This window comes from Equus asinus, chromosome 20, assembly GCF_041296235.1.
Source record: "Equus asinus isolate D_3611 breed Donkey chromosome 20, EquAss-T2T_v2, whole genome shotgun sequence".
Lineage (NCBI taxonomy): Eukaryota > Metazoa > Chordata > Mammalia > Perissodactyla > Equidae > Equus > Equus asinus.
In genome coordinates this window covers 72950811-72974219 of record NC_091809.1, presented here as the reverse complement: position 1 = coordinate 72974219, position 23409 = coordinate 72950811, and the positions used below count along the sequence as shown (strand labels likewise).

At 45.1% G+C, this 23409-nt stretch overlaps 1 protein-coding gene across 7 annotated transcripts in view; it reads right to left on the bottom strand.

Moving 5' to 3' along the window:
- The window catches only part of ME3 (malic enzyme 3), a 178851-nt gene that overhangs the window by 72618 nt on the left and 82824 nt on the right, over positions 1–23409 (bottom strand). For all 7 annotated transcript variants that reach the window (XM_044752381.2, XM_044752383.2, XM_014867991.3 and 4 more), the window contains exons 3-4: positions 21432–21565; positions 18376–18525 (exon numbers count right to left, since the gene is read on the bottom strand). In XM_044752381.2, the coding sequence (XP_044608316.1) occupies positions 18376–18525; positions 21432–21565 (284 nt within the window). The remainder of the gene's footprint in view (positions 1–18375; positions 18526–21431; positions 21566–23409) is intronic.

Sequence of the window (23409 nt, the reverse complement as noted above, 5' to 3'; positions counted from 1 at the left end):
CTTTCAGACATGCCCATTATGTAAAACAAAATATTGGAGCTCTGATTAAAGCAGAGGGGAGGGTCTTCCCACTTTCAGAGTTGTCTTACTCCTCTTCATCTCAGCAGTCATTGTTCCTACAACAGAGCCCAGGCAATGACAGCAGAGGAAAAGAATTCCCGACTGGAAACGGTGCTATGGCACTGCGAGTTACTAAATGTTATTTAGGAAATTATGTCCTTAATGCATATCTCCTCCTGCTAGACTGTATATTCTATGAGGGCAGGACAGCATGTACCTTATTCACTGCTAGAACCCAGGGCCTCACATGGTGTAAGCACACAACAGCCACTCCACAAGCAATGTATGTGTTGGGTATGCTAAGTGGTTGAAGACACGGGTGCTGAAATCAGACAGATATGGCCCTTTATCTTCTCAGTTATAAACTAGGCATATAGTAATTCCTACCTCAAAGTGCTTCTGTGAGGAATAAATGAAATAATATGTATTGGGTACATGGCACAGTACTTGGTGTGTCTTAAATGCTCCGTAAGTGGTAGCTGATACTGGTTACTTATCACGAAATCACTATGTTATCACTATAGTGATATGAATTTTAGAATTGAGTTACACGAGAGAGAAAGAAAAACAAAGATAATGTTCACTTAGAAGAATGTTATTTCTTGAGAAAAAGACTCTTAACCCTTATCTTAGCCTGCAGAGGAGTGATCCTTAGAAGTTTCCTAAAATAGAATTGGGGGAAAAAAAAAAACCCAACAAAACCCACTCAAGTAGACAACATTCATTTAGGCTTCTTGGCACCAAGTCCAACAAAAAAAGGAGGACTTCATTAAAACAGGGCCAGTGACACGAGGCAGAGCGCAGCGGCCCGTCTCAGGAGGAGGGACGCGCACTTTCAACTCTGGAACAAAGGCTCGCTGTTGCCATGAAACCACCATTCCACACATTTTTGGCAGGAAGGGAACCTGTCCTCTGAAAACCCGCAAGAGGCTATTTTTGAAGGCCAGCAGCAGTCCCCGGGAATCAACAGCACAGCGGGAGAAAGTGGGACTGAGGAGCCCGAGGACGAAGCAAGGCAATTGTCCAAGCCGTGCAGGAACTTAAAAATCACCTTCTCTGGTTCTGTGAAATGTCCTCAGGACAGTGTGACTATCGTGGGGGACTTGTTAGTGGTAGGTCGCTCACAATCCTTCTCTGGTTTTATTTTCTATCTTGAGGAATGTTTTGATTATTTTAACCCACGAACAACCAGAGCTAATTTCCGGTACCGTGGACAGCCCATCCTGTTTCCATTCTATCTCCCTCTGAGATGGCATATTACAAAGGGAGTGCGTCCCCTCCCTGCCCCGTGGAGGCCCCCTTTCCTTCTGAGCCTCCCAGATGACAAGTGCTGTGGAGTGCTCCTGTGTGTGGCGTGAGGTGTAACAGTGTGGACAGTGACATCTGTCCACGTGGCTCCTTCAGTGGGACTTCGGAGTGGCCAGGGCTTCCTGGATTTCTCGTGCTCGAGGTTAACAGCTGCGCTGGCCCCTGCACAGACTTCATGCATTCTGCTTTGTGCCAGGCATTGTGCTGGGCACATGGGAAACCAGGATGAAAAAGACTTGATCTCTGATCCAGTGGGGTTTTCTGATCTAGACAGACCAGAAAAAAAATACAGTACAATTGGGTATAACAGAGACATTATAGGAGGACAGAAGAACCACAGGACAAGCAGGCCTAGGGTGGCTAAATCACAGAGTGAGAGAGTACAAAGCCAGGTCTGGAACCCCCATTCTAGGGCCTGTTGGTCCCCCCTCTCACTCTCTCTCACTGTTGTTGCTGTGGGATGATGCTCCCCAAGTAGACTTGAAGCATCAGAAAGGCAGGGACCATATCCCCACTTCCATTGATTTCCATGGGTCCCCTGATACAGTCCTATAAACATCATACCCACGTTGGAAAGGGATTTCTGAATAGACGGCCTATTCCTTTCTCTCCCTCCATCTAGGTGGGAATGGAGTGGTGAGGACAAAGGCAATAGAAGTTTTTCTACTTCTATACCAGCTACGTGATTTGGGAAAGTTACCAGACCTCTTTGAGCCTGTTTCCCTTTATGAAAAATGTAGAAAGTAGATCAGATCACCTCTAAAAGTCTACAATTCTGTGAGATAATCTAGCAAGACCTGCAGGTGTCTCTGGAATAGTTGCAAGAGCATGAATTTGGAGCTAGACAGACCTGGGTTCAAATCCAGATCTAACCTGTATTTGCTGTGCAAACTTGGCAAGTTACTTAACCTCACTGAGTCTCAGTTGCTCATTACTAAAATGAAGTTCTAATTAATAATTAATTTAATAATTAAATCCATCCCACTAAGTTAGCGTGAGCATTAAATAAAATAATATAATGTCAGGCACAAAGTAGCCTCTTGATAAATCTTAAGTTGGAGCCTAAGGAGTGTTTGCCAAAGGAATGAATGTCAGTTCCCCTCCAAGAGACAGTACTTCATGCCATGGTTCACAGATAGGATGACTATATATTCTGGTTCACCTGTATCTTGACATAATTACTGTTTGTTTTCCTTTTCATTCTCAAAAACTCACTGATCTACAGTTCCAGTCTATTAAATTCAATACTGCAAACATTTATTGGGTGCTCACTATGAAAAGTCAAGCTACTCTTCTGGTGGCATCGTTTTGAATCCTTTCTCTGCGTAGTCATTAATTTTAATCCCAGGAACAACACCTAGCATCTGCGAAGTGGCTCGTATCACCCAGTCTTTTGCTCTCTACAACTTTCTGGAATGGTCTACAATGTCCTCTCTGCCAAACTCTGCAGAGATGGTGCTGAACTCAGACAAAGGATGGATAGAGCCTTGAAGGTGGTAGACCCACCAACCTCAGGCTGGTCTTGGCTCCTTGGGCACCTGATCTTTGGCCTCAGGTAAGTCATGTCATTGTGACCTCAGTTGCCACATGTAAAAAGTAGAAAAGAAAGAAAGAAAAGAAGTGAACATTTACTTAGCTCCTGCTACGGTCTGAATGTGTCCCCCTAAAATTCATATGTTGAAATCTTAATGCCCAAAGTGGTGGTATTAGGAGGTGGGACCTTTGGAAGTGATTAGGTCATGAATGGGATTCGTGCTCTTATAAAAGAGACCTGAGAGAGCTCTTGCGCCCCTTCTGCCCTGTGAGTACACAAGGAGAAGTCTGCCACCCAGAAGACAGCCCTCACCCGACCATGCCAGTGCCCTGATCTCAGACTTCCAGCCTCCAGAACTGTGAGAAATAAATTTCTGTTGTGTATAAGCTACCCAGTCTGTGGCATTTTGTTATAGCAGCCTGAACAGACTAAGACAGCTCCCATTGGGAACATTCTACAAATTCTACATGATTTACTCTTTGCCACGAGTCTGGGAAGCAACTAACATTCCCATTTACACCTGAGAGCACTGAGGCTCAAGGAGAGAACATCACTGAGACAGAAAGGAGCCTAAGCAGCAGGGGCCAGCAGGTGAAAGCCACTGTGCCTTCCTGGCACTCTTGTTGAAGTTTCAAGAGATATTCATAAAATACCAAGCCATTTAGAAGACAGGTTAAATAGACAAAAACTGGAATAGGTTTTTAATTATTTTTACTATTTTTTTGCTTCCTGGAATTTGCAAGTATCATATATTGTTCCAGTGTCTTTGATTATGAGATGCTTTTTGGCAGGAGAAAACTGTTAGAGTTGAATTCTAAGGGTTGGGGAATTTCTCCATCTGTTCTGCTTGAATAAGAAGGATCCTGATAAGGTGTACAAATAGCTGAAGAATAAAGTGCAGTTTTCATTAAAAAAGCATGTGTACATGGAAAAGCTGATCAAGCGTGCCCTGTATCTCCAGACACCATTAGCTGACTGAACAATTTATAATCAGGAGGGAAAAAAGGCCCCATGGATGTAAATGTCAGCTGAAACTGACACCCCGTCCAAATAGCAAATCACTTCAGAATCTGAAAATTCTAATTTTGCAACACGCAGATGCTTCCCATTAGAACAGGGAAGGTTAATGTGGTTTCAGCTGTTACTTGAAAATATTAAAATGTGCCAAGAAAACTCAGAAAGAGTTGGTACAAAAGAGTTTCTTTTTCTACTGAAATATTTACTCCTCCAAAAATAATAATCAGAGAGGCTTCAGGCCCCCTTTTCCCTGAGAAGTCACATTTAACACTCTTCACTTTCTTTTATGGCTGTGAACATGGCACAGACCCACACATGCCTCCACTTTATAAAACAAACAAACACCTTCCTGCCTTCTAGAAAGGCTCTGGTTAATCTGGGTCTCTGGGCAATAAGTGTTTTTGGAACGTGGCTCTGTTCTAACACAAACTTCTGATATATCCAAAGCAAATAACTATCAAACCTGAGAGTCTGAAATCTCTATACCCCTGATTCAGAGGCCCTGCCAGTGAGTTGCTTGTTTACAGGTATGTGCAAGATAGGGAGAGAAAAACATCCTGTTTCTTTTTCCAAAGTGGGTTTGCAAAGTAGTCACCCGTATTTTTTTCCACTGAGTCATACATCTCTGCACCCTCAGTGTGAGAAACAGGCTAGCAGCTCAGAACCCTATCAAGATTCACTGAAACAATAGGACAAGCCAAGGACAAGCTGAAACTGTAAAAGTTCACATCCATTTTATGCTAGCATTTATGAGACAATTCTACGGGCAGGCATCTGAGTCCTATCTTGAAGTAATTTGTAAGCGGAAGACTCTGCCCACTTTAATTTATCATGTAAACATTTCTGGAGTTATCGTTGCATATTAGTCATGAAAGCCGGAATTTAATAAAGGAGAACAGAATGCAGTTTTCAAAGAGGACAAAAGTTCACTGGGAAAACATATGTGTAAATCTCAGGGCCCCTGATCACTGGAAGCAAATGTAAGAGACAGCTAAAGGCCTGGAACCAAATGGCTGAAAGGGTCACTCATCAGGTGTAATTAAGCAGGGGGTAGGGGAGTGGAGGGGGGTTCGACTTAGTCATTTTGACTGAGTTTAGTCTCCAAACTATAAATCTTTTTAAAGGAAGAAATATCAGACATCTCAAGATTAGGAATGTTCAAAGCCAAGAAAGTATTTGGTCTGAAATGACGGAAAAGATGTGTGCTTGTCTGGTCAGGAATAAGTCCCAACTGGACCCATTCAATTCAAAACACAGTGTTACGGTGAAGTCCAAGAGTGGAGGCTCAGACAGACTGACTCAAATCTCAGGTCTTCTGGTTAGTAACTGAGTGACCTTGGCAAATGACTATATTTGAGCCTCAGTTTCCTCACCTGTAAAAGAGGGGTAATAAAATGTTTCTAATAAAGTTGTATATGACAATTAAAAGAGATAATATACGGAAAGAGGTTAGTACAATGCCTGGCACATTTAGTAAGTGCTCAATAAATGGAAGCTATTTTACTATTACTATTCCATGTAAACTATCCCAGAGAATTCTTTGCATCCCAGGCATACCATTAGTAGAGGAATGTAATGAGTAAGACTAAAAAAAAGTCAAAGTGATCTGAATTATGCTGGTATGAGCTATCTGCTTGCAATAGTCCTGCTTTTTCTCTATTAGAATATCTTAGGTCTATATAGCTAAACTTCAAACTATCAGATGACAGAAATATCAAATGGGAGCTCAGTCTTAATCAGTTCAGGAGACTGTGACAATACTGGTGCCACTATGAAACATTTTTACCATTAGGCTGAGAAACAAAGTAGGTCTTGCCTTTCTTTTCTATTGCCTTGTGTAAACAAAACCACCCATTTATGAATTATCTCAACAATTATTTATTAGACCCCTTTATGTAATAGGCACTGTTATAGGCACTTGGGATATTTATTTTAGTGAACAAAACAGACAAAAATCCCTGCCCTTACGGAGCTTATATCCTTTCATTAATTCATTCTAGTATATGGCATCTGCCATACTAGGAGGTAAAGAAAGGGAAAGGACAAACATACAAAGATGAGTAAGACACACAGTCTGATAAGCTCCCTGTCAGAGCAGAGAGAGAGCAGATCTGTAAATAACTACGGGATTATAATGCAGTAAGTTCATTAGTAGAGTATTAGCAGAGGCCACTGTGGACAGACACAGAAGAGGGAGCAAAATATTCTACAATTGAGGGAGGGAGGACAGAGACTAAGGAGGTGGCGAGAGATGGAGACATCTGGGCTGGATTTTCAAGGGCAAGCAGTTTATTTGGGTAAGGTGAGGACAGGGCAGCAGGTAGAGCGAACATCTGCTGGTTTCTGTCAATTAGTGAAGCATCTGGTAAGATTAATACTTGGCAAGAATTAATATTTGGTAGGATGTAACATTAAAAGAAAGTCCAATGTATAAACTAAAGTAGCTTATTTCAAAACTCAACTGTTAGCAATCCCTGACTAATTAAACTCTGTTTTTTGTTTTGTTTTCAAACTGGGACTAAGTGAAAAACAGCCTTTATTTTCCCATCAGGTGAGAATAGTTGAGTCAGCTCCAGCTTGGGTTTGCTTTCTGACAGAAATTCTCTGCTCACCCAGGGTAGAGTTTATGAAACTATGGTCTATGTGCTACTGGTGTGGTCCATAAGCTTCCTGCAGAGGATAAGGTGTGGACAGTTTTAGAATGGAGAATCTTGGGCCCCACTTCTGACACAATGAACCAGAATCTCGGGAAAGGGAGCTGGAGTCTGTAACTTTTATTTATTTTATTTTTTTATTTTTATTTTTTTTTAAAGATTGGCACCTGAGCTAAGAACTGTTGCCAATCATTTTGGTTTTTTTTAATTGCTTTTTCTCCCCAAATCCCTCCAGTACCTAGTTGTATATTTTAGTTGTGGGTCCTTCTAGTTGTGGCATGTGGGACGCCACCTCAGCATGGCCTGATGAGCGGTGCCATGTCCACGCCCAGGATACGAACTGGAGAAACCCTGGGCTGCTGAGGCGGAGCGCGAGAACTTAACCACTCGGCCACGGGGCTGGCCCCTGTAACTTTTAATAAGTGGACTCATGAAAGTTTAAAACCACTGGTGTAGGTAGAGGTTTACTCTCAAACACTGCCCTCCCAGTTTGATAATCAAAATTACTTAATTACCTATGATCATAATTATTCTAGCCAGCACCTCACCTGATTTTATTCTACCATTACTCGAGTTCAAATTGCCTGTACCATCTTTGTCCAGAAAGAGAGAAGTTTCTCTGCTCCTCACTGCTGGTTACTGCCACTCCCACCACGATATCATCCAAGGAGCTTCACTCTAGCTACATCTATTCTTTCAATCAATAAAAAAGTTACCATGACAACTTCACCTCTATGTCCCTCCACTTGGCTGCACACGAGAAGCACCAGTTGGCTCACGCAGGGTCCATCCCACACTGGCAGGCAAGGGCAACCTATTGCACCTCATTTGTGATGAGGACTGGACATCATTATTAACCCTCCAGTACCAAAGATTCCGGAAATGCACATCATGATCTCATTCCACTCTAGCCATTGATTTCTTCCCAATTGATAGGCCTGATTCAGGGATAAAGTTATTTTGCAAATAATGGATAAAGGCAATTCTTTAATTATTCCAGTAACACAGATACTCTTTGCAATTAATTTTATCTCCCAACCGAGCTTTTAAATTTAATTAATTTCCCAACATAGCTTTTAAACTTAATTCCAGCAACACTTTTCTTTGGTGAGGAAGGTTGGCCCTGAGCTATCTGTTGTCAATCCTCCTCTTTTTGCTTGACGAAGACTGTTGCTGAGCTAACATCTGTGCCAATCTTCCTCTATTTTTTGTATGTGGGATGCTGCCACAGCATGGCCTGATGAGCAGTGTGTACGTCCACGCCCAGGATCTGAACCTGCAAACCATGGGCTGCAGAAGTGGAGCATGTGAACGTAACCACTATGCCACTGGCCCCACCAGCAACATTTATTGAGCACTTACTATGTCCCAGGCCCTATGCAAGTTTTCTTGCTGAAGATTCCTAAAGGAATCAAACCACTTTTTACATTAATGTTAAAAAAAGTTTAAGACATAATGCATTTTAAATGAAGTTATAGAGTTAAAGCTCTTTGTCTTTAAGTGAGGAGCTGTTGATAACAGTAGCTCTCTCCTCTAGGATTCCATTAGAAGTCATCAGGAAAATAAGACTCCAGGTTTCATCTATCTATCCATTGATCCTTCCATCCATCCTTCCTTCCATTTAACAAGGACCATGTGCCAGGCCCTGTGTTGGGTGCTAGGTATCCAATGATGAGCAAAACAAATATGGCTCCTGCCTGTAGGAAACTTACAGTCGAGCAGTGGAAAGAGTCCTGGATGGCAAATGGAAAGCTCCAAACTCTAGGTCCAGTTCTATCTTTCACTATCTGTACAGCCTTGGGGAGTACCATAACTTCTGGAATTTCCTCACATGGGAGGGGCTGCCCTGTCTGTTTTACACAGCAGTTGGCAGGATTGTATCTGAATTCACTCTAAAACTTCAAAATACTATATAAGTAACAATTATGAATGAAGTTTATTCAAATACACAGTGGAAGGGAGTGAAGAGGCAGGAGACCTGAGTTCTAGTCCTACCATTTCCTCTGACTTGTACCCCAGGTGGGAAGGGTGTCAGATCCCCTCTTGGCCTTAGTTTTGAGCTGGTTGATTATATCTCCATGATCCTGTCACTATGTACTGCAAAGGGAGGCAAATCTACAGAAACGTGGAGCTCAAGGGTCTCTTAAGAGCCAATCAATTCCATCTCTTCACAGACAGGGCCCCACTGAGAGCTTCCTGGAGAGATGTGACTCCGTTTTCAAAGCCCTCTTAGGAAGCAAATGCCTCAGCCTGTCTTGGAACCTAACAGGAAGTTGTCTGGGAGTTCTTGGGAGGGGGCTGTAGGGGGCACACAGGAAACATCCGTGTGTGCTAGAGTGCTCCATAGGCCATGCAGGGCAGCCCAAAGGGAAGGTTTAAAATGTAGAGAACATTAAATATCCCAACACCAACTCAAGGGCATTATCATGAAGGAGGAGCCATGAAATGCTTGGCATGTCCTTGCTATGTGCCTAAAAGGCTCTGTCGGTGCAGGTGTGAAGGATCTGTCAAGGAGCAAGCCCTGGCTCTCTTCCTGAGGCTCTCTAACTGGGCACCTTGACGTGGATCTGCCATTCACAGCCCCACTTCACCCCGTCCACCACAGGGGACTCCAGCAGTCCCGGGACTGATGTGGGACCTGCAGGAGTCCAATTGCTGTGTAAAACAGACAGGGCAGCCCCTTCCATGTGAGGAAATTCCAGAAGTTATGGTACTCCCCAAGGCTGTACAGATAGTGAAAGATAGAACTGGACCTAGAGTTTGGAGCTTTCCATTTCCACGTGGGACTCCTGCAGGTATCTGTTGCTAATTTCATTCAGTCTAAGGAACATGTTTGCTTTGTTGTTTTGGGGTGGACATATTTGTAAACACATGATTCAAAACCGCTGGACTAGAGGGGGTTCCAACGTGGAAGGAAGGAGAGGCCTTAGAATAGAATAGATGCAGGGTTGAATCCTGCCACTTACTAGCCACATGGCTCTAGGCAAGTCTCCCATCACCTCTGAACTTCTCCTCTGGGATATGGGGATAATAACATATTCTGAATTCTTAGGGCTGTTGTGAGACTCAAAGACAATAAAAGTAACATGAGTTCCCATAGTACCAGTCACTCAACAAAAGAAAGTGGTAGTAGTTGTTGCTATAATCCAGCTTACTGTTCCATTTCTGGAGTCCAAGCTCAACTTTCCACGACTGGTATCACACCATGAGACAGCTCAAAGCTGACAATCCTTCCTCTCACTTTCATCTTCATAGCCCACTAAGGTCCACATACTGCTTTCTCAGCATCCTGGGTTTTCACCCTTCCTCTCCACATCTAGGAGCCTGTCAGACTCCTATCTCCTCATGCTTCAGTTATACAACAGTTCCCTGCGGGCTCTCCTCTTCAGTCCTTTGAGAATTATCTTCCTAGAAAAGTGCTTTCGTTACAGCCCCAAGCTCAAAAGCGGACCATGATCCCTGACTAATGCAATCCAAACTCCTCACTTGGCCTCACATCGGGCTGAGCTTCCCCACGTTGTCGGCGGAGCAATCTCCTCACACACCCTGCACATGCCGTGGGCTGACGTGGTAGTGAGTCCTCCGTCCTGGAGATACTCAGTCACCAGAGAGAAGAGGCTCATGCTGACGTGGTAGTGAGTCCTCCGTCCTGGAGATACTCAGTCACCAGAGAGAAGAGGCTCATGAGGACATGTGCAGCAGTGAGGGTGTACCCTCTGGTGCCTGGCTTTGAATTGTGGCTCTCCCATGTACTAGGTATGTAACCTTTTACTTTAATTCTCAGTGCCTCAGTTTCCTCTTTATGAAAATAGGCCTAATAACATTACATACCACAAAGAGATGTTGTGGGGCCTAAATGAGTGAAGCACCTAGAAGACTGCCTAGCACACTGGAAACTCTGAATAAATAAATATGAGCTACTTGTCACATGACGGAGGTGATTCAAGCATCCCTTCAGGAAGGGGAATTGCTTTCAGCTGTAGGTAACAGAAAACTTTGACTCAACTGGCCGGAAAGAGGAAATTTATTTCACATAACAAGTAGTCCAGGGGAAGGTGGCTCAGGATTTATTTATTTAGTGGCTCAACAATGTCACCAAGGACACAGGTTCCCCACATTCCATCCTTGGCTTGGTCCCTGGGCTGTTTTCCCCATGATGGTAAAATAATCATCACAGTTCCATACATCCCAAGTAGACATAAAATTGTCCAGGAGAGAGGGAGCTCTCTTGTGATAAGAAATGCCTTCCCAGAAGTCCTCAGGCAGATTGCCCTCATGGCTCTTTCACCAGAATTGTCACTGGCAAGGGGATTTCACTATGTTTGGCGGAGATTATTTAAGACCCACTGCTTGGTTCCGGGAAGGGCCAAGACTTCCTCAAAGCACATGGCCATTTGGAGGAAGAAAGATAAATGAAAAAAACCCCAAGGTTTTGTTAAGAAGGAGGAAGGGGCCTCCAGCAGGGTCTTCTGCCTTCCCAGTCCTGAGAATCTGTGATTCTTGGCTTATTCCAGCTACATGTCTTGCTTATGCAGTTCCGCCTGCTTGGAACTCATACGATAAATCTTTGTATGTCAGGGACTGTGCTGGACCATCTTCCCAATGTGAATCGAAATCCTTCTCTCAAGTTGATCAAGAACCAACAATTCAGTGGAGAGATTTCTTTCCATAATGAATTACCTCAATACTTTCAAAGTAAACTAGATAATCCACACCGCACTTCACTAATCGGCATTTATCACCTTAGCGCTGCTCTTCTCCTCAGTTGGGTTGTAAACTCCTCAAGGACAGGAACCATGAGTAAACTATCTTATTCCATTTGGGTCTTCCATGTACTTATGATGGCCAACCATAAAGATGGTGCGTGTCAGAAGACAGTGTTTAAGTGCTCTGTCTGGTAGGTGCTTGAACGTACTATGTTCAGCACTACGGAAGACACAGGGAAGAAGACAGTTTTCTCGCTGCTAAAGCTTGTGATCCAGGAGAGGAGCTCATATAATAAACTGTGTGGACTTGGAGAAGTCCATCTATCACCACCCACATTATTTTTTGTGCTTTTAGCTTTTCCACTTGCTCCCCTCCAGTAACCTTCTGGACAATGCTGACACCACACTGGGCCACCCTTTCTGAGCCTTGTTTCCATCCCCAGCACCCTAGACAAGATCTTCTTGATCTATTCCTTCCCATCCCTCTCCCATTCAAACAAAACCTATCCTTCCTAAGTCCCAATCCCTACGGGCTTGGGAAATGCTGGTTTAAAATTAATCTCTAAGAAATCAGTTCACGAAGTTTTCAATGCTACCCCTCCAGGGCACATGGAAAATTTGAGGGGGTACCTGTAGGTGCAATGCACTAACACAAGGATGTGAATATAATAATGGATTTTAGGGGTTGGCTAGCTGGTGGTGGGGTTCTTTTCTGACAAGGCAGCCTTCACTTTTCTTCAAGAAATTGTACAACAATGATTTTTAACTCTTCCTCCAGTCTAGAACCTTTTAAACATTCGCATTGTTTGCAGCATCTCTTAAGAAGCCATTCTTTATGGACTAAACTTAGCATGAAAAAATACAGGCTTTAGTGCATTTTTACAGGTTAATGGGAGAGCAAGGGTTATTTGGGGAAAGGTCTACTCAACTCCTGCCTGTATGGACGTATTTCCTTCTCAGTAAGGAAATTCTCCCACACCTATTCTTCTGATCACCATAGCTGGGATTGGCAGGGACAAGGGAGGAAGATGACAGAGCCAGATAAAAAGGAAACAAAAATCAGTTTGTTTAAATTGTCAGGGAAATCTGCTTTTGGCTAAAGGAAGTCAAACGCAGAACATCCTGTTCTAGTTAATGAAGCTCATCTGTCTCCAGCTTGAGTAGGAAAATATAACCCTTTGCATCCATGTGGAGCTGCTCAACCATCCCACCCTCACTCTCAGCTGCCTACACCCAATCTCATGATGACTGAGGGCTGTCCTCTCTCCTCCCCACACAGCAAGCTGCTCCTTCTGGATGCTAAAGTCCCAGGCAGGTCACATGCAATTAAGTACAAACTTGCCTTTTGGTACGTAAATCTCAAAACTTCCTCTTAGAAAGAATAAGCCAATTCCCTCAGTGATCGAAACCCATGAGATTCAGACACAAAAAGAAATGATCTTTCTTTCCTCCATCTCTCCGTTCCAAAGTGTTTCAGTGACGTAGGATCCAGATACAATTTGACTTACTCCACATGACATTCCGGTCAAAGAGCTCAACAACCTCACGCTTTGAAAGGACTCCTCAAGCCACTTTCTTTAGCATCATTTTCCAAGCCATAGCGCCGAAATCCATGACAGACCCTGGATTGCCCAGCTGGTCTGTGTGGGAAGGCGCCCCTATGTGAGTCAGAGCTCTCAGCACACATGACACTTCTGCAGATAGACCTGCAAGCTTTTTCTTGTCAGAAATGAAAAGTATGTGTTTTCATCTACTTCTGCTTTTTCCTCCCTTAAATGCCAGGAACTTCAGAGGCAAATTTATGGCCACAGCGCTCTAATCTGCTCAAAAAATTAGAGACTATAGGGTTGGAAGGAACTCCAGAGATCACCTAATAAATTCTTCTCGTTTTATAGATGAGGAGATTGAGGCCCAAAAAGGGAGGGGGATTTACTGAAGGTCACACTGCTAGTTAGTGGCAAAAAACTAGGATGAGCACCCACATCTCATGACTCCCAGCTCATTCTACTAATGCACAGTGGGGCCTGGAAGTATCCACTCCTTCCGCTTCCTTCCATTCATTTTTTCGTGAGCAACTTTTCACCAGCCTTTAATCCAGTGGTTTTCAAAGTGTAGCCCCTGCACCAGCAGCATCAGCATCACCTGGAACTCGCTGGCTACATCAGTTGTCTGAATCTGTTTTAACCCTCCAGGTGATCTTAATGCCTGCTAAAGTTTGAGATGCCCCAGTTTAATTTGTTAGCCCCACACACCCTATTAACCAGGGGATCTGGGCACAATCGGATCCATCTAAGTTCATAGCTCTTTTTCAGTTTGGCTCTTCCAGTTACATAAGGCAGAGGTTCACGTCCATCACCTCTGGAGAAAGAGAGTTGATTATCAACTGTGAACAGGAACTGGAGTGGGATGCTATCATGAACTGAGGCAGCGCTCAGGACCAGTCACTCACTTTGCCCCTTTTTCCCTTTCTCTCCCATCTGCCCTGTTCTCTTTCCACAGACCTGTTTCCTTACTTCTTCTGTTTCCGTGCCTTCACAGTTGGCATCTGCCTTTGGTCTGCTGTGACCTGACTCTAAAGTCTAAACCACAGCATCCTTTTTGCCTTCATTTCCCTTCCTAACTGGAAAAGTCTTTCCATATAACTTTTCCCATTTGTCAGTTCAAATTCCTGAAAAGGACCCCAACTGGCCCAACTCATCCTTTGAGCCAGGTTGCATCGGTCACATGCTCACCCAAATGATGAGTCTCCTTTGGTCTGATGCTTTTTCCTGTCTAATTAACTGTTGACATAGGATGAGGATGCAGCTGGGGAGAGGGGTGACTTCTGTGCAGTGATAGAGGCTCAGGAGGAAATTGGGGGAGGAAGGAGGAAAGTGCACATGAGGGTCCTTGCCATCCCCCAGCCCACCCCCACTAAACCTGTGAATGACTCATGACGGAACTCAGCAGTGGGGTTCAACAGTTTAACTTGCTGAGGGTTGAGTTGGAGACAAAGGTTCTATTACATTTTAATGACCCTAATCTTTAATACAGTGCCAGGCTGGGGTGGCCTGGAAAATACAGGCTACAGGTTATCAACTCCCTAAAAGTCACAGAAGATCCAAGCTGGAAGGAACTTCAGAGATCACCCAGCTCAGTGGTTCGCAGCTCTGGCTGCCCGTGAAAATCCCTGGGGAACTTTTGAAAACTAAAGCCTGGGCACCACCTCAGGGATTCTGATTTAAAGCTCCCCAGATGCTTTCAATGCACAGCTGTCCCTGAGAACCACGGCTCGAACTTGACCCTGTTAATTTTACAGGTGGGGAAACAGGCTCCGTTACATAATGTGAGTCTGGCTCACCTCAAGATCTCATTTCTAACTTGGTTATAGAGTTTGCGTCATTAGATGGTTAGAGCTGTAAGCGATCACAGAAACCATGCAATCCAACCCTACCACTTTTACTTGAAACTGAAGACCTAAGACTTGCCTAAGGAGTCACAGCCAGAAAGGGGGTGGCAGGGGCTAGAACCTAGGTCTGCCTGACTCCTAACCCAGAGCTTGCCCATAACACCAAGCTGGAGGACAAAAGGGCCAGATGAGAAGCTAAGCTGCCCCAGCTGCAGACCTTGTGCTTGCTTGGCTCCAGTGAGCCTTCCCACTGGCACAGCTGGAAGAGTTTGGCAGAGGAACCTGGGCATGATTGGATAGGGACAGTCTCGGCCGAAGGAATCAGCATTTTGGTGCCCTGAGGATGGGGAGGAGGCAGCTAGTCTGATGATGCTAACCCTTGATTTCTGCCTGTCTCCCACTTCTGCTGGGAGTGTGTGTGTGTGTTAGTGTGTGTGTGTTCCTGAACGACTGACAGTTGAGTTGGAGGCCAGATTTTGATGTGCTCAAAGACTGAGCCCTGGGTGTCAGGGGTCTTCTGATTTGCTGACATAAGGTTGTCTTTGTTTTCCAGAGTGGCTTTGGTCAAGTGTTGGCACCCACTGGTCTGTGTTCGGCTAGTAATGGCTTCAGTGAGCATTTAGGAAGCAGAGGCGTGTGCTCCAGGGGTCCCTCTGTATGTGTATGGGTGTATGTGGATGGAGGTGGCTGAAGATCAGAAGGTTCTAATATAAAAAAGGAGGCAAGGGCTCACCAGACATAGTGAGTGAGAAGCAGGAAACCCCTAGGAGGTGAGTCTGAGCTTTAACCACACCCTTTTATGGGGGTTGAGGTGACAGAGAAGAAGAGATGAAAAACTAATACCCCTTTAAGCTTGTGAGGAACTTCACAATTGATACAGCACGTTCATACACATTTAATTCATCCAACCTTCACAACCACCCCACAAAGTGGACAGTCTCTGTGATCCGGCCTTGGGGATGGGGAGTAGCAGGGCTCCAAGGCCCCATGGCTATTAGTCAGGGAGCTGACCCACTCTCTCCAGACTCCAGCCGCAGTGCTCTCTCCACCATGGTATAATGCCCTCCCGTGTGTGTGTCCCTCATGTGTGCAGACCGGTCATAGAAGGGAGTTCATGTGAAGGCAAAGATGCGAGTGTTTATTTATCTCTGAGGTGTCATGTTTACCAGGGCCACAAGAAACTGGACAGTGAACACAGGAAAAATACAGGGACTTGGCTCTGGGTCAGCTGCAATGTCACAGACAAGTCAGCCTTAGTTTTCATCTGGGTAAAGGAACAAGCACCTTGTGGGGTTGGTGTAGGGCTCAGAGATAAAGGACGCGAAGCACTTAGCCTCGGGCCCGTCATGAGCCCCGTAAGTATTCCATAAATGGTAGCTGTTAATATTCTGTGTACATGTTACTGGCCTGTGTGCAGAAACCCATGTGTCTGCAGATGGGAGGGACCACAGCCTGGCTCAGGGGCAAGGGCTGCTGACTTTGTCCAAACCCAAATACGTCTTCAGGGGTCTTCCACAGAGCCTCCCACTAGTGAAACCAAGTCCCACTTTCTGCCCTCGCTTTTCTAACTCATCACAGCCTCTAATTGCTCACATGTATCTGCTAGTGGATTTGCTAATTAAGCACAGATCATTTAAGGTCTGAATCAACATCAGAGTGTGGAGGCATTTCAGAGGACTAACTCAGTTGATTTACAGTTTACACTCTTGGGTACGGTGACTGAGTCAGACAACAAGTCCTGGGGTGGTGGGTCAGGCTGGTCAGAGCACTTACTAGGGCTGGGCCCTTTATATGCGGAATCTCACAGAATTCTCACAATTCTCACGTGAATGGGCATTATTCCCATTTTACACATGAAAATACTGAGGAGGTGCTAAATTGATCGTCAAAAGTCATCAGGAAGTGGGATTCGAGGCCAGGTCTGCCTTGGCTTCGAAGTCTGTGCTCCTTCTACTACCCACAACTCAACCCTCATCACCCAAACAGGCTGGACCCCACACAGAGTCTGGAAAATGTTAAGTCTACAAGTGTGTGCACATCGCTTGGAGCCCAAGAGGACAAGGAGGGTAAAGACAGGGCTGGTCAAGAGGGAGGTGGCCTGGGGAACGGAGAGTATTCACTAACACTGACAGCCAGCCACACTGTTTTGGCTTCCTCCCCGCGCCCCCTCCCTGGTTGAGTTGCGTTCACGCCTCCTGCCTGACCTCACTTCCGGCTTGTTTTACCTCTTCTGAATCACAATCTAGTGACTTTCAGGGGGCATTCCTTCAAGGTATGCTAAGCCAGGATCCATGGCCCATGGAGGCATGTGCAGAGGGTGTGCCAGGAGAGAGGCAGGGAGGGAAAAAGGAGGTTCCACAGAGTCCAGAACCTTCTGCTGTGTCTCATCTGCCCAGGGGTACTCCAGGTGCCCCAAAATACTCTGGCATCTCCCTCAAGGTTGTGAGGCAATGCAGAGCCCCAGGTGTATTGGAGGTGCAATGTTAGCATCAGCTGGACCTAATTAGCTTTGGTCGGGGCCAGGCTCTTTCACAGAGAACTCCATTGTTCCCGGGGAACCTGGCAGGAATGTTAATCATTTCAGAAACTGAGAAGGGGCTGACACTCCCTCGTGGCCTTGGGGCTATCCTCCCTTCAGATGCTAATCCATAAAATCATTCGAAGCCCGGCCTCGGATGAAGCTCTGGGGTGGAGCCCAAACTCTCCTTTCTCTCAGGAGCAAGGCAGGTGTGGAATTAACACCTGGAAGGCAGCCAAACGGAAACCTGGAGCAACAGCTCCAAACGTCACACGTCAAATAACTTAATTGGGTAATCATCTGAAGAAGGGTTTGTACAAAACATACACAGGACGTCTGCACCAAGAGTGTGAGGGACGAATCCAAGAAGACAGTTCAGTATGCCCATGCCTGCCTTGGCCCCACCCAGCCTCGGGCCCAAGACCCGGCGGGATCATTCCCTGCCAGGAGAGGCTCTGGAAGCCATACCTAGCAATCCCCACCTTAGACCCCTGGGCAATCCAACATTCCTGGAGCTACGAGGGCACCGTGCCCTGAATGTCCACCAAATGTGCACAGTCCAAAACTACAGCAGGCAGTGTAGGGTCTTTCCATTTTTCCTTTTCTACTTTTTAAGAATATATATTCTGAACTCACCATGGAAAAAAACCAAGCTCTCTCTTTGGAAAACTGCCCCCAAATTCTTTGTCTCTGAAAGAAAAGGTAGTGCCAAATTTTTTGCCTAATAAAATGAGATTTAAGTGGAATCTGAGTCAGGCCCAAACAAAAAAATACTGGTTCTTTGAGACAGCATAAGAATTCAGTCTTTGGTATCCAACACTCCATTATTCATAGGCCCAAACTGGCAGGAGGGCTGTTGGCCCTTTGGAGATGACCAGGAAAGCAGGGGGATGTGATAGGAAGACGAGAGAAAAACAATCTGAAATACCTCTCAGGCCAACTCTGAACATGTTGGGTATTTATTATTTGGAGGTGTAGAAGCTCCACTGTCCCCTTGCTAGATAGTCTCTCAGCTCATTTCTCTGCTTACGGGGTCATTGTCCTGAGCAAGTGCTTAAAATCAAATGTGTCATTGTTGGGCTGCTGGCCCAATAGGGAATAGCCTCCAGAGTCCGAGTAAGCAAGCGGAAAGAACTGATTCCCCTCTGTGAGTCAGCCCCTCCTGAGCCCCCGGCCCCAGCACAGCTCACCGGGGCCTGCGGAAGGTCAGGCCATAGTGCTGACAGGCCAGCCCCACGGTGGGTGTGTACACGATGGGCATAAATTTCTCCACATCTGATGTCAGCACTCGGTAGAAGAGCTTCTCATTCCGGTCTTGGAGTGTCATGAGAATGATGTACCTTGGAAAGGGAGACAAGAACCAAGCTGATCACATGAGCACCATACGTGGCAGCAGGGGAAACCCCTGATGTAAAGCCCAAGGGCTCCCATTCGCTAGTTACAATGGCTCATTCACCAGCCCATCACCCATCCTCCCTAAGCATGGGTCTCATCATCCACAAAATGTAGAGAATATTACCTGCCTTATGGTGTTTATTATTACACATGGTCTAGGTAAAATTCTAAATATTTTACATTAACTTAGTTAAAACTCCCAACGACTTGTGAGGTAGATGCTATAAATCTTGCTATTTTAGAGACAAGGAGACCAAAGCGTAGAGAAATGAAATAACTCACCCAAGGTCTCATGGTAGAGTAGGGATTTGAACCGAAGAAATTTGATTCCAGAATCTGTGCTCTCAACCAAGGTGCAAGATGGGTAGTTATGTTATTATCATATGGACATTAACAGATGACAACAGAATGATAACATTCTGGGGGTGGAGTAAGGTCAAGGAAAATACTGGGCACACCAGTGATGTATGAACTGGCCTTTCCCATCACACAAGGGTGGTTCCTGCCACAAGCTGAGCTCACAAAGGGCTGAATTCCAAGTGATCTCAGGAGGCAAATTCCAAAAAATCTCTCACCTGTTCCATGAAGTGTGAAATCACTAAACCAGGAAAAGAGCCTTTCATTCACACTCCTAAAAATGCAAAAACCTCTGGGAGAAAAAATCCAGTGGCTGAAATTCTCAATGAGGTGTTAGTGACTGCTGATACCACAACCTCTTTGGACAACAGTTTGGGAGAGAGAGTGGAGGCTCTTGAGGCCCTGGCACAGAACGGGGTGACAGAAATGCTCTGATAGGGGAATGATCCCCAGGCCTATGTAACCTTGGGGAGGTCTTTTGACCTCTTGGGGCCTCAGCCTCTTCTTCTCCACCAAAGGCACTGGTCCAGAACTAAAAATTATGTTTTAGAAGGTGCTAGAAAGGGAGGGTTTATGCTCAGAAGAGCCAGGATCTCAACTCATCACTACTATAAGGTCCCTTATCCAGTAACCATCTTGTCCCAATTCTGCACTCAGTGATGTCAAGCTGATAACTTAATCGGCCACGAAGGGAATATTTACATCATGGAAATTGGGGAATGCTATAAACTGGGGCTTCTCCTGCCTCCCCTGGAGAACCAGTTATTAAACATTTACCAGCACACCACTGCCCTTAACCCAAAAGAAGTTGGGCAGCTTCCTCAGCATGTCCCCCAGCACCTGCTGAAATGAGGACTCCTGGGAATGAGTGGGTCAGAGCAGTCAGCAGAGTGTCAGGAGCAAGCGCTCTAGAGCTCCCAGAAACAGGCACATCCCCTGCCTCCTGAGCCTAGCATTCTTCCCTGGCAAACGAGCAAGGCCCATCTAGCCAGAAAGAACTGGAGTGGGGAGGATTTGGGACTTTACAACTTTTAGAGTTCAACATCCTCAGAAAAGAGAGTTTCGCTTTGGACTTTATCTCTTTGTAAATTGAACAAAAGAGTGAGGTTGAGGTTGTTCAAAATTAGAGCATGTCTCATGTTTTCAGTTGGACTAATTGTGTCCTTTCTGGTTTGCTCTTCAGGGTGACATGGCTCGACCCAGTCTGAATGGGATAAGCAAAAGGGACAGAATATCTGGCCTGGGTTGCAGTATGGCCTGGGAGTTACCGTGAGTAATGTCCACAGAGTTTAGCGCTTCAGAAGTAATGGAGAGTAGGCAGAGGCTTCCTTATCCACTACCACTCAGAAACCATGGATGCTATGGGGGGAACAGAGGAAGATGGGTGCAGGATGACCTTGACACGCTGCTGAACTCTGCCCCTAGGGAGACAGCCACACCCTCAAGGACCCAAAGTCTTGGCCATTAAGTTCTATAGATATGTAGGGGGAACCCTTATCTCCTCCATACATTTCTGTTGGATCCCATAGCAAGGAGATATATTTATTTAACAAGCTCTTATATAGTGCCTACTATGTGCCAGGCACTGTTTAAAGCATGTCACAAATACTAATGCATTTAACCCTCATCATAACCTTAGGAGTTAGGTACCATTGACATACTCATTGTACAGATGAGGAATGACCCAGAGAAGCGAAGTAACTTTTGCTATTAAGTGGTAAAATAAGCATTTGAACTCAGTGTAGTACTAGAGTCTAGTCTTGTACCCCTAAGTTCCAATGCCTCTTAGCTGTGGCATAGCAGAGAGGTTAAAAGCACACCCTCTGGAGCTAGCTACCTGTGTTCAAATCCTGGCTGTGCCAATTCACAGCCATGTGATATGGGAGGTCACTACCTTCTTTAGTAAAACTGAGTAAGCTGACCCTGTGATCCCCCACTTGGTTCTTCAGTCTATATCCCCAGTGGGGACAACCCAGAGGAGTGGCAAGGTTATTAACTGCTCCCCATAAACCTCCAACATATTATATCCTAAGTCCTTCCCAAGGTGTCCCTGTCCACTTCCCTCTTCTCCACCACATTCCTCTTATTTCAGGAACCTGGGCCATGCACCACTTCCTTAACACACACACCTGTCCCTACATCTTTCTCCACTTCTTCCCGCTGAGTGACACCTTCCGTGAACCCCACTGTTGTCTGCTGGAGCTCTATCAGAGCTTCCTGGGCTGACTCAAATCCCACCACTTCCCAGAGGCCCAAGCAGATTCCACTGGTTGGAATTCAGTGCCCCTTCCCAGTCTCCCAGGACATGTCAACTGCCTCGGTCATAACAAGCCCTGTCCCTCACGGACACCATCAGCCTGTGGAAGGGTTGGGGTCTCTCAGGGCTCTCAGACTTTCCTAGCTGGAAAGAATCCCAAAAAAGCCTCGGTAGACCACAGGAAACAGCCAGCTCAGCCCAGGGCTTGGGTAGAGAGAGCAGACTTTAGGCACTGACTTGTCCAGGTCACTCTGCTGCCGCTCGTAGTATCTCATGATCCGGAGAAGCTGGACATCCTGGCTCAGGAAGCAGGGGGGGATTAGGCCATGGATTCCAAGCTGCAGCCTTTCTTCAAGAGTAAAGGCCATCCCCTGGGGAGAACAAGGAAGAAACACACACATAAATGGATATGCAGGAAACCAAGGAGCAGAAGAGGTTCCATGCACAGACAGGCAGAAGTCACTAGGACTTAACAGAAAGGGCCCTGGACTCAAATCCCAACTCTGCCATTTAAGCAGATGAGCAATTGTATGACAGTGACTTTGACTCTTCTGAGCTCCAGCTTCCATCTGGAAAAATGGGACAATATCTACATCATTAGGGTTTTTTGGGTTTTTGTTTTTGAAAATGCAGTTAATTTTTTAGAACAATTTTAGATTTACAGAAAAATTAAGACGATAGTAGAGAATTCCCATATACCTCCTCATCCAGTTTCCCCTATTATTAATATCTTAGATCAGTATGGGACATTTATAGTGATACATCATTATGAAGTAAAGTCTCTGGTCTATTCAGATTTCCTTAGATTTTACCTATCGTCCCGTTTTTGGTTCTAAGATCCCATCCAAGACCCCACGTTACATTTAGTCATCATGTCTCCTTAGGCTCCTCTTGGCTTTGACAGTTTCTCAGATTTTCCTGGTTTTTGATGACTTTGAGAGTTGTGAGACGTACTGGTCAGGTATTTTGTACAATACCCCTCTACTGGAATTCGTCTGATGTTTCTCTCATGACTAGACTGGGGTTACAGGTTTTGAGGAGGAAGACCACAGAGGTAAAGTGTGATTTTCATCACATCAGACAAAGTACATATTGTCAACATAGTTTATCATTGTTAATATTGACCTTGATCACCCGGCTGAAGTAATGCTTGTCAAGTTTCTCCACTTACTCCTTTTTTGGAATTCTTCTGCATGGGAGATTTGTCTCATTTCCTCCATTTATTTATTTATTCAATAATTTAATTATATTAGAATGGACTCATGGGTATTTATTTTATATTTGGGGTTATAATCCAATACTGTTTTATTTATTTTCTCACTCAAATTGTTCCAGTTTTGGCCATTGGGAACTCTTTCAGTTGGTTCCTCTGTCCGTTTGACATAGTCCCATAATTTTCTTTTCTTTTCTTTCTTTTTTTTTTTTACTTTTTGGCACTACAAGATGCCCCTGGCTTATCTTGTACATTGCCTGCCTCAGTCCTAGAATCAGCCATTTTTTAAAGGAGGCCTGATTCCTTTTTTGGAGCATGGTATTAGAAACCAAGATGTGGGCTGTACTCATTACTTGTGCTCCTTATAACTGGAGTTTCATTGTTTCTAGTCTCTCTCAGCTGACAAAGCAAGGAAATGAATCTATAGTAAGCTAAAGATAATTTCATATTAACATCTCTAACTCTAATCCATTACCACATGAATCATTCTAGCCTCATCACCTTGCTGATCTGTAAATTCTCACTCCACCATCTGCCATCCATTTACTTAATTCCTCAATTCCAGTAAACACATGCAGCAGTGCCAAAATTGTTAGCCTGCATTACAATGGGAAACAACTTTATTAACTAGAGTTCAGCACTTAACGTGCAGTTCTTTTTGCCTTTAGTCTTACAAACTCCACTCATTTCTTTTTGTTTTTTTGGAGAAAGATTAGCCCTGAGCTAACATCTGCTGCCAATCGTCCTCTTTTTGCTGAGGAAGACTGACCCTGAGCTAATATTGTGCCCATCTTCCTCTGCCTTATATGTGGGATGTCTGCCACAGCATGGCTTGCCAAGCGGTGCCATGTCTGCATCTGGGATCCAAACCGGCGAACCCCAGGCCGCCCAAGCGGAATGTGCAAACTTAACCACTGCACCACCGGGCTGGCCCTCCAGTCATTTCTGAAGTTATTTAGGTCAGCACTTTTCCTTCCACCTCCTTCACTGAGGTTGTATCAT